At 37.0% G+C, this 13286-nt stretch overlaps 1 protein-coding gene across 5 annotated transcripts in view; it reads right to left on the reverse strand.

Annotated features, from left to right (window-relative positions):
• LOC117342707 overlaps positions 1-13286 on the reverse strand; it is a 145550-nt gene that overhangs the window by 17550 nt on the left and 114714 nt on the right. For all 5 annotated transcript variants that reach the window (XM_033904922.1, XM_033904921.1, XM_033904924.1 and 2 more), the window contains 2 exons: positions 4377-4530; positions 3414-3565 (listed from right to left, as the gene is read on the reverse strand). In XM_033904922.1, coding sequence (XP_033760813.1) covers positions 3414-3565; positions 4377-4530 — 306 coding nt within the window. The remainder of the gene's footprint in view (positions 1-3413; positions 3566-4376; positions 4531-13286) is intronic.

Raw genomic sequence — 13286 nt, forward strand, 5'->3', positions numbered from 1 at the left:
CCAGAGGGACAACAATGAGACTTTGGTGAAACCAAGAAAGAATCATGTCTCTTAGATAGCCAAGGATCTTTGATCAAATAATGGGCTTCCATCAAATAATGGGCTTCCATCAAATAATGGGCTTCCAACAAATAATGGGCTTCCAACGATTTCATATTAGCATCTCAATAAAGGATGCAGATTTGAACTCAAAGTTTGGCCACAACCTAGATTTCAGGTAGAGGCTCAAAACTTTAACAGAAGGGGACCAAGACGTAGGCAATGGGGCTCTAGAGGGACACATCTTGACTATTAGTATTATGAAAGACACTTAAAACATAGAGGCTGGTAAAGGACATGCAACTCTGATTTGACAAGGGCCCCAGAACTCCAGGATACAACTCTGATTTGACAAGGGCCCCAGAACTCAGGATACAACTCTGATTTGACAAGGGCCCCAGAACTCCAGGGTACAACTCTGATTTGACAAGGGCCCAGAACTTCAGGATACAACTCTGATTTGACAAGGGCCCCAGAACTCCAGGGTACAACTCTGATTTGACAAGGGCCCCAGAACTCCAGGATACAACTCTGATTTGACAAGGGCCCCAGAACTCAGGATACAACTCTGATTTGACAAGGGCCCCAGAACTCCAGGATACAACTCTGATTTGACAAGGGCCCCAGAACTCCAGGATACAACTCTGATTTGACAAGGGCCCCAAAAGTCCAGGATACAACTCTGATTTGACAAGGGCCCCAGAACTCCAGGATACAACTCTGATTTGACAAGGGCCCCAGAACTCCAGGATACAACTCTGATTTGACAAGGGGCCCAGAACTCCAGGATACAACTCTGATTTGACAAGGGCCCCAGAACTCCAGGATACAACTCTTAATCCCTGATTGACTCAGATTTCCAGACAGACATGGACCTAAGCTTGAAGTCTGAGAGCCCTGTACATGTAGGACAATGCTAGCCACCATTAGTTTACAGCAGATTTATACTTAAATTTTTATACAAATATATAAAACTTTTAAGGTTCAATAATCACTTCACTATGGTATCTATCTATACATGCACAGTGTCTTATGTATGAGTGGCCTTCTAATGACAATTTTTTTTTATACTGGATTTAAATATACATGATTTTGTAAATATTTCGGTAGAACTACCTCAATGTCACTTTTTCCCAGTAAAATGTATTTATGATGTCAATGATTACTGAGGTTTGCAAAACCCATAACTATCATAAAACAGTCCATGGCATCCTGTCCTCATCAGAGATGTAAATGAAAAGTCTTCAGGAAGGCTGAACTTTTTTTATATGGAAATAATAAGAATAATATATGGAATTAGTTATTTTCTGAAAGTCAAAAGGCTGCAATCAGCCAACTCTGACTGAAGATTTCAATCTCTGAGTTATTGATCCACCACTGTCTTACAGAAGTTCCTAGAACATCCAACTTCTTCAAAATGTTTATCATCCAAACATATAAAGTGCATATTATTCTGACACAGACGTCACCAGAGGATTTCTGGGTCAAGTCAATGTTTTCCAAACACTCAGAATAACATCTGATCCCTTCCACTATGAATCCTGTACAAGGCAGATTAGAATTTGTTTCCCCTTTATTTTCCATGAATGTCTATTAAAGAAAGGATGGCTTTTTAAACAAAACTGAAAGAAAGTACTTACTATCTTCTAAGATATAAAAAAAAAAACTTAAATATTTTTTTAGTGAAACCCATCCTCATATGTTAGAGTTACTTGGACTGTTTGTGAAGCTGTCCAATTCTTGCTGATAAGTAATTCCTTGTCCAACAAATCCTGATGGAGAAGACAATGTATACCAGCTACATTACCTTCAGCGTCAAATCTTACACTGTTGATTATATATTAGACTTTGTCTATTGAAAAAAAATATGAGTCAAAACTGTCCACTCTAAATCATGTCCATGCAATGACAATCAATGCATGTTTAATTTTCAGGTAAAAGTTACTATTCCAATTTTTTTTGTAACATTATAAATTAGCATGAAAATCTTCACAAAAGATACCATGCGTATTGTTATTAAATAAGACCTTAAGAATTGTGCTGAAGAATATTTAAAATGTGTATTTGAAAAAAAAAAAGTTTTTAGAATATTTGGCAATTATTATTACCTACCATTGTCTACATTGCTATTTACATTCATCCGAAATGTACATCATCTCCAGATTTACTGGCAGAAATTAAAATGTTTAACAGATTTACTGGCAGAAATTAAGACATTTACCAGATTTACTGGTAGAAATTATGATGTTTACCAGATTTACTGGTAGAAATTAGGATTTTTACCAGATTTACTGGTAGAAATTAAGATTTTTACCAGATTTACTGGTAGAAATTAAGATGTTTACCAGATTTACTGGTAGAAATTAAGATTTTTACCAGATTTACTTACAGTGATAACCACAGTTCGACATACACAGTATGTAACTGAACAAAATGTACCACAGTAATACACCTTACTGATGTAGTTTTTATCAATTTCACTCTATTTGAGTTATGTAATAGGTTTATATTATTAAAAAGAAACATTTTACAGCATTAAGGGGGAAACATGTTGAAATATAGTCTGTAGAGAAGACAACTATTCAAAGTCATATATCACTACTGACAGCACAACACACCTGTGAATCACTACCAAGTCAGGAAACAATATATCTAGGTCTCCCTTACCTCCTACGAAGAATCTGATCTCATGTTACCACTTGTTACTGTGTCCCAAATTCTATCATTCAAATCATGTTCCATAATTACTTCATTTTTTATTAAAAACAAATATTTCATTTTAGAAATGTTTTTCATTAATGATTAATGATTTTTTTGTCTTGATATTTCAGTGTGTTTTTTTGGAGTGACCTTGACCTTTAACATTAAACATGGACATACAGACAGCAACATCACCATGGTAACAGTAAGAAATCTGTAGTACATGTATTACTATGTATTTATCATTTATTAGTTTCTTCCTTGAAATGTCACCCGAGGATGAACCACTGACAGTGACAGGGAACTCAGGGGAGACAACTCAGCATGTGGACATACTGAGATATACCTTCTACAACAGCTCACAGATATCCTAAACCAAACATTAGGACTTATGGTAGACATCTAGAGGCTAAACTAAACATTAGGACTTATGGTAGACATCTAGAGGCTAAACTAAACATTAGGACTTATGGTAGACATCTAGAGGCTAAACTAAACATTAGGACTTATGGTAGACATCTAGAGGCTAAACCAAACATTAGGACTTACGGCAGACATCTAGACACACAGGTAACGGCAAAGGGAGATACAATATATGTTTATGATAATCATATACTGATCTGTTTACATTTTAAACATCCATTATCAGACACCAAACCAATATTTTTACTCACCTCGTCCAGAGTAGACAGCTGGGCCTGTGATGAACGCACACTCATACTTTTCTCATGTAAACTTATACGGTCCATGGAGTAATCAGAGCCATCATCAGAACTACTGTCATCGTCAAGGTGATGGAATTCATCTCCATGGAGATTACTACATCCTGTGAGGTCAAAGTTCATCATACAGCATTGCATTTTTTTCACGTAATGAATTGGTTTACGAAGCGATTCCATGGTATAATAATATTATTGTCACAGTTAAAACATTACTAGTATATCCCCATGATGATGAGATTTAAGTTTTTTTACATGACATATCACAGTACATTTATCTAAGTCAACATAGATCATCATATCCTAATAAACTGATAAAAGTCAATATATAACTCATAATCAGTTAATCAATGTTATCAAGTCAATAAATGTACATAAAATGAATGTCCCGTCCTGGGAAAGTAGTGAGAGGATTAAGGTGGATTATGTGGAGCAGTAATCCCTGTAAGCTGTGAAAGGTCCCACTAGTGTTAAATTGTAAACAAACACTAATGAGTCACAAGTGTCAATTACTCCATGGGAAACAAACAAATAAATAAATGGTCTAACACATGCTAGGCAAATCAACATCTGACAATCATTAACAACTTCTGTAATACTGATAATAATATACCCAGCACTGTAACAATATACCAGAACCTCAACAACATCTTACCAGTTTTTACTCATTTCCTGACAAATCGCCATAGACTTGAAAACATACTTGGTTGTGATTTAAGTTGATAAATTTCAATTGTTATAGAATGTATACAAATAAATACCAAATACTGTGAGAAGATTCAGATGGGGGTACAATTTGATGTGTTTTTCTATACACTTGTATGTATTATCAATTTTGTGTAGAGATTTTGCATAACATTTTAAAACAAATAAGAAGTTTTATAATATATTTTTCTCTGAAGTGGCTGTACAACTCACCTAACACACTATGCCTTTTCCGACATTTATGCAGTTTGTCCAAACTTTCTGGCATGCTATGCGATCTAACCAAGGTAGAAGTGGTAGATTTCCGCGTCCTCTGTTTCCGTGGCGCTCTTTCCAGGCGCGTCTTGATTGGCTGAGGAGTTGACATCTGTTTAAAATACAAAACAAAATAAACATTAAAAATTTGATATTTCCTAGTTACAAATTCAACACAAATATGTTTGTAACATCATTGATAATTATTAGTCACCAGATATATTTTAATTGATTCCTCACCAGATATAATTTAACTGGTAATTCACTACTCACCAGATATAATTTACCTGGTAATTCACTCACTACTCACCAGATATAATTTAACTGGTAATTCACTACTCCCCAGATATAATTTACCTGGTAATTCACTACTCCCCAGATATAATTTAACTGGTAATTCACTACTCCCCAGATATAATTTACCTGGTAATTCACTCACTACTCACCAGATATAATTTACCTGGTAATTCACTACTCACCAGATATCATTTACCTGGTAATTCACTACTCAACAGAGATGCTTTAATATCCAGTTATGATGTAATTCCACTATTAATTATATTCTAATTAACTTACATATTATTTCATATAATAGTTGTGTAAGCATAAAATTTTAAACTATATCTAAATCCAATAAAGGAAATTGTAAGTAAGTTTTAACTGATTTACTGTAACTGTACAAATGCCTGGCATATTAATACATATCTAAACAAATATCATTATATATCAACAATTGGTGATTAATCTTCTACTCCAGTTGTAATACTCTACATGTAATTAGGAAAAAAACCATTTGAAACTGCCAAAAAAATCAATTTCAAGTACAAAAAAAAACAATTAAATCTGAGTCTTAATTAAGAAAAGAGCAATTAGAACAACTAGGCTAATTAATTAGCACCTCCTCAGGAACTACTCACCAAGAGAGCAGCAGGTGCCCTCTCTAATCTACATACACACCTCACCTCTATAAACAACGATACATATTTATACTCTTACAGATAAATCAAAGTAACATTCTATCAAAGATTGTAACATGTCATTAAAGTAATAGTTTTTCAAAACAATGAATGTACTTCCTTCATTAAAATAATATACATGTAAATTATTTGGTTGCCAAATTACATTTCATTTGAATGAGTCATAATTGTAATCAGCATTATAGACATAACGAAGACTGATAAAGGATTGGCCTAATGTATGTACAACTTAGTCACCTATGTAATGTTTCTATCATCAAAGAAAATAATTGTTCAATGTGAACAAATAAATTGTTAATCTTTTATTCTCCAGAAATACATCCTATCCATGATATTTCTGCCAAAATTAAAATGCAAATGCCTTGAATACCTTAAACAAAAAAATATTGATTTTTCAAATTTTCTCTTCAACTCTTGACAAACTCATTATAACTGTGTGATAAATGTTTTACTATGTACCATTAATCATTCTCAGAGGAGATTTCTGTAAGCCACAAAACTTCAAGAACCTTAGAAGTAGTCTTAATACAGTCTTATATCAATTCCTCACAATTAATTCTTGGAGAAACAAATGTTTTTGCACATCTAAGTGATGTGTAATTGGTTAAGTTGCCTAGCGACAGTAAATAATAATGGCATTGCCTAGCAACAGATGAATTTGGACTGAAGGAAGCAGCATGAGAATGGGTGTAAACGCCCTGACGTGGTGACATTTGCCCGCTAGGAGACACAAGAATGAGTCATAAGATGGTGAATCCAGACCACGACCCCTACATCGCCATTGTCATCATCATCCACCGTCTTCAATAAAACACCCCTTACATCTCATGTATTAAGTTTTTAGTCAGTATTTAATTCTTTTATTCAAAGTTTTTCACTACATTGCCATAGTCTGTTTTCATTAGAATTATTTACTGATATTTATAGCTCTAGAATATGTCTGCATGTTATAACTATTATCTATTTGGCTTCTATGATGGACCCTGATCAAACAGTTATTTCATTGGCAATCTTGGGGTGATTTGAGTTTCAGAATTGCATTGTCTGTTGAGGTGATAGGTGCTACCTATGTATTCAGTTGATTAGATATGGAAGGTTCGGTTTCCTCTTACAAACATACACAACCCAAGAGCAATACCGTGCAGTTTGAAATGATTCAGGGTTAAACAATTGTCTTTTCTAATTCCACAACCCTTACTGAGTCATGTCCTAAACAAATATAGAACTGTAAGTGCTTTATTAAAGTGCAGGAGACAGTTTCACCAAAAAATTACAAAGGCTAACACTTTTAGCAGTGTCAATAATTTGAAGACATACTTTTCCTGCATCAGTTTTCATACTGAGTTTTATCATTGGTTGTTTGTATGACTACATCAAGGTCATACTGAGTCTAAAAAATAGAAAATTTAAACTTAAAAAAAAAATTTAAGATTTAAACACTGAGAATCATAAAAAAAAATCAGTTTGGATTATGTAATGTAAAATATAAATAAAAGACAAATTATGTAATATTAGTCGCCTGATACACCATGTCTGATCTGACGACTTTATTAGGATTATACAGATAATACATATGTACAATCTTTGTGTATTACACATATCTCTGTAACACAGTAAAGATTTATCAGAAACATGTCAACTTTCCAGTCGTAATTACAGATATGACAATCCTACCAGGAACAACTTGAGCAGTTTAGATATAGCAAGTGTCATCCACTTGAGACTTCATCAGACACAGCAAAGACAACCAGGAAGTACGTTCACATACCTGTTTCATACTTCGACTTTAGTTTTCAGTTGACAGATTTATGAGTGCCAATCGCTTCAAACAACCCTGAATATTTGTTTGGAACATTTATAGTTTTATTAGGTTTTCCAATAACTTTTTTCTGCGTTAAATGTCTGTAAAACTGAAGCAACACATGGTAATGCAGAGTTAAATTGTATGCGGTAGAGTCCAATATATAATCCCAGAGACCTTCCGGTAGAGTCCAATATGTAATCCCATAGACCTACAGTATCTGTATGACACCCAGAGATATCATAGCCAACTAAATGAGACCACCTATCACAAACAGAGAGTACTGACATAAAAACAAAATCATCATTCTAACCCCAAATCAATCAAATGAGGTCAATATATAAACAAACATAGATTTACACGGAGATCATTGAAAAAGTATGAGGAGAATAAGACCAGGTGTTCCGGAAGAGAAAGTGTCCTCTGCTTCATCAACAACACCTGTCGTACAAATCTCTGCTTCATCAACAACACCTGTCGTACAAATCTCTGCTTCATCATCAACACCTGTCATACAAATCTAAGTAAAGCTTCATCAACAACACCTGTCATACAAATCTAAGTAAAGCTTCATCAACAACACCTGTCGTACAAATCTCTGCTTCATCAACAACACCTGTCATACAAATCTCTGCTTCATCATCAACACCTGTCGTACAAATCTAAGTAAAGCTTCATCAACAACACCTGTCATACAAATCTCTGCTTCATCAACAACACCTGTCATACAAATCTCTGCTTCATCAACAACACCTGTCATACAAATCTCTGCTTCATCAACAACACCTGCCGTACAAATCTAAGTAAAGCTTCATCATCAACACCTGTCGTACAAATCTCTGCTTCATCAACAACACCTGTCGTACAAATCTAAGTAAAGCTTCATCAACAACACCTGTCGTACAAATCTCTGCTTCATTATCAACACCTGTCGTACAAATCTCTGCTTCATCAACAACACCTGTCGTACAAATCTCTGCTTCATCAACAACACTTGTCATACAAAGCTCTGCTTCATCAACAACACCTGTCATACAAATCTCTGCTTCATCAACAACACCTGTCGTTCAAATCTCTGCTTCATCAACAACACCTGTCGTACAAATCTCTGCTTCATCAACAACACCTGTCATACAAATCTCTGCTTCATTATCAACACCTGTCATACAAATCTCTGCTTCATCAACGACACCTGTCGTACAAATCTCTGCTTCATCAACAACACCTGTCGTACAAATCTCTGCTTCATCAACAACACCTGTCGTACAAATCTCTGCTTCATCAACAACACCTGTCGTACAAATCTCTGCTTCATCAACAACACCTGTCGTACAAATCTCTGCTTCATCAACAACACCTGTCGTACATATCTAAGTAAAATTCGGGTGAAGTCACATCATCAAAATGAGAACAAGGGACTTGTCTATAGAACCACTTGTCATTATCAACACATCTAACACGCCCTGCATATCACACATGGAAACTGAATATTTCCAAATGAGATACTGTTGACTCATATGAAGGTATGAATGAAAAGATTGATACCATTTTCAGGTTTCCAATTTGACCTTTGATGGCCTTCAAATGTAAACAGTTCAAATTATATACTTCCTGTGTGTCAACTGGTGCAATGTTCTTATGGATGATATATCAATCTCGTACATCCAATAACTGTAAAAGGGAAATTCTCACTGATGGTTGGACATAGAAATTACTGAAAAGGAAATTTCGTAATTTCCTCTATTTTCACCTCTCAGAGGGAAAAGCTACCGTAGAGGATGCAAATAAAAAAAATTCCTGTAAGTTAGAGTTAACATATTAAATCAAAATTTTCTCTCTTTATGCAAAACAATTATCTCCAGATCTCCAGGTTAATCAAACTCCAGGTACCCTGAACAGATAAATGAATATAGACAGTTATCCTCTAATTACAACAAAAAATGGCCATCGGTCACAATTATTGCTATCATCATCACAGATTTCTTACCAATCTATATCTGTTAGCTTTCGCAGTGGCAGACATTGAATTACGAAATTGTACAAGTTCCGGTATGGACTCCACGGATATTGTCCCGTTAGAACCGAGATTGCAGAGAGATCGGGTGGATGTCCCATTGCGACTAAGTGGAGGTTCCATGACACTCAATCCACGCATCCTAACTTCACTGTCGACCCCACATAAGTTATCGGGGCCTAAACCAGGCAAGTTTATCAACAAAACATTTGGCCAAAAGTCCAAATATCTCCAAAGATTTTCCAATAAACATCCAAGATTCAGGATTAAATGTTTCCACAGAACTTTGGTATGAACATCCAGGTCAAAATAACATCTTTATGCTGTCAAGACATGTAAGTTAATGTGGTAACAATCATACACTGTCGTGTATTTTGTTAAAATCCTCACAATCTATGTCACCATAAACTGCACCACAGTGCATTCCATATATCCAACACTGTCCTTCAACAGCTAATATCTTCACTCATATCACAAAGAATATACAGGTAATCTGTACAACCGTTATAACTACACACAGGTAACTTTGTTACGCTATATTAGCCAGTCAGCTAATTTTGTCAACTGTACCGATGACTAGAGAAATGTCCCAGCGATGATTATGGCTGAGTACCAGACAACTTTACCTTGTGTAGACGAGCACCGACAATAACAATTACACAGGTGATCTACAGACGTCACCAAAGCGTATCAATTCACACCTACACATATGAACAGCTACTGTAGTTATTGTCCTAAAACTAAAATCAACAGCTACACTTGACCCCGTTTGTAATGTCCTGGCGCGGGATCATCTACAATTTAAATGTTCTAACAAACATATTTTTAAGAGGCATGAGTACACATAAGGCTTTGTACATCAGGGGGTAAGTCTCTATCCTTCTAAGTTACTGTAGTCGGAAGTTCATCCTCACTCTAGTTTCCTATACAATCTTATGCACCAAGTGAGGCTACTCCACCAAGGAAAAATAGCCTGTTTTAAATATCCACTGAACATCAAGGACAAGTCTTGTAACACCATTCACAGAACTGGAAACCGTTGTCACTTTGAGTGCTACAGGTAGCTCCAGGCTTTGTTGTAGCAGCATAGCAGGACAAAAAATCTTCCTTAGATCAAAACTGTGTTGTTTTTCCCCTGTGGCTCAGTGAGTGGGCTATACACTATCTGTACTATCATCAACAGTCACAGTAATCTCTCTAAAACCTGCTCTGGTAATCACCTCTAAAACCTGAATACAACTCACTCCTTCAGGGCCTCTCATAGAGACTACTACACACAAACAGGGGGATCTCATAGTCACTGTACTACACACATACAGGGGGATCTCATAGTCACTGTACTACACACATACAGGGGGATCTCATAGTCACTGTACTACACAGATACAGGAAGATCTCATAGTCACTGTACTACACATATACAGGGGGATCTCATAGTCACTGTACTACACACATACAGGGGGATCTCATAGTCACTGTACTACACACATACAGGGGGATCTCATAGTCACTGTACTACACATATACAGGGGGATCTCATAGTCACTGTACTACACACATACAGGGGGATCTCATAGTCACTGGACTACACACATACAGGGGGATCTCATAGTCAAACTGTACTACACACATACAGGGGGATCTCATAGTCACTGTACTACACACATACAGGGGGATCTCATAGTCACTGTACTACACACATACAGGGGGATCTCATAGTCACTGTACTACACACATACAGGGGGATCTCATAGTCACTGTACTACACACATACAGGGGGCTCTCATAGTCACTGTACTACACACATACAGGGGGATGTCATAGTCACTGTACTACACAGATACAGGGGGATCTCATAGTCACTGTACTACACACATACAGGGGGATCTCATAGTCACTGTACTACACACATACAGGGGGATCTCATAGTCACTACTACACACATACAGGGGGATCTCATAGTCACTGTACTACACACATACAGGGGGATCTCATAGTCACTGTACTACACACATACAGGGGGATATCATAGTCACTGTACTACACACATACAGGGGGATCTCATAGTCACTGTACTACACACATACAGGGGGATATCATAGTCACTGTACTACACACATACAGGGGGATCTCAAAGTCACTGTACTACAAACATACAGGGGGATCTCATAGTCACTGTACTACACACATACAGGGGGATCTCATAGTCACTGTACTACACACATACAGGGGGATCTCATAGTCACTGTACTACACACATACAGGGGGATCTCATAGTCACTGTACTACACACATACAGGGGGATCTCATAGTCACTGTACTACACAGATACAGGGGGATCTCATAGTCACTACTACACAGATACAGGGGGATCTCATAGTCACTGTACCACACACATACAGGGGGATCTCATAGTCACTGTATTACACACATACAGGGGGATCTCATAGTCACTGTACTACACACATACAGGGGGATCTCAGTCACTGTACTACACACATACAGGGGGATCTCATAGTCACTGTACCACACACATACAGGGGGATCTCATAGTCACTGTACTACACACATACAGGGGATGTCATAGTCACTGTACTACACACATACAGGGGGATCTCATAGTCACTGTACTATACACATACAGGGGGATCTCATAGTCACTGTACTACACACATACAGGGGGATCTCATAGTCACTGTACTACATACATACAGGGGGATCTCATAGTCACTGTACTACACACATACAGGGGGATCTCATAGTCACTGTACTACACACATACAGGGGGATCTCATAGTCACTGTACTACACACATACAGGGGGATCTCATAGTCACTGTACTACCCACATACAGGGGGATCTCATAGTCACTGTACTACACACATACAGGGGGATCTCAAAGTCACTGTACTACACACATACAGGGGGATCTCATAGTCACTGTACTACACACATACAGGGGGATCTCATAGTCACTGTACTACACACATACAGGGGGATCTCAAAGTCACTGTACTACACACATACAGGGGGATCTCATAGTCACTGTACTACCCACATACAGGGGGATCTCATAGTCACTGTACTACACACATACAGGGGGATCTCAAAGTCACTGTACTACACACATACAGGGGGATCTCATAGTCACTGTACTACACACATACAGGGGGATCTCATAGTCACTGTACTACACACATACAGGGGGATCTCATAGTCACTGTACTACACACATACAGGGGGATCTCATAGTCACTACTACACACATACAGGGGGATCTCATAGTCACTGTACTACACACATACAGGGGGATCTCATAGTCACTGTACTACACACATACATGGGGATCTCATAGTCACTGTACTACACACATACAGGGGGATCTCATAGTCACTATTACACACATACAGGGGGATCTCATAGTCACTGTACTACACACATACAGGGGGATCTCATAGTCACTGTACTACACACATACAGGGGGATCTCATAGTCACTGTACTACACATATACAGGGGGATCTCATAGTCACTGTACTACACACATACAGGGGGATCTCATAGTCACTGTACTACACACATACAGGGGGATCTCATAGTCACTGTATTACACACATACAGGGGGATCTCATAGTCACTGTACTACACACATACAGGGGATGTCTGAGTCGATACACAAGTTTAACCTCCTAACATTATCAATTCTACCTGCTGAATAGTTGATTTCAAATATATAAATTAATCAACAGATTTTTTTTAGATCTATCTGATGATATAATGCTACATATTGATTATAATACCAACTGTTACACTTGGTTTAGGACAACATCTGGAAAACAGGTATTGTTTTGGTCCTACATCTTTAGGTCTTCTGTAAGCTGAACTTAACAAGAACAGAGAGAATTTAAATGTCTAACTGACAGAGTACTAAACATAATTGAGCTTTGCTTTGAAGTTATATTTATACAAAGGTCATCACTTATGTAATAATTCACCCAATCTAGACTAAACATATGGCATGTACACATATCACAGTATACAAATGTATGTACATTTTTATATACATATGTAGATCGT

Source organism: Pecten maximus, chromosome 14, assembly GCF_902652985.1.
Source record: "Pecten maximus chromosome 14, xPecMax1.1, whole genome shotgun sequence".
Lineage (NCBI taxonomy): Eukaryota > Metazoa > Mollusca > Bivalvia > Pectinida > Pectinidae > Pecten > Pecten maximus.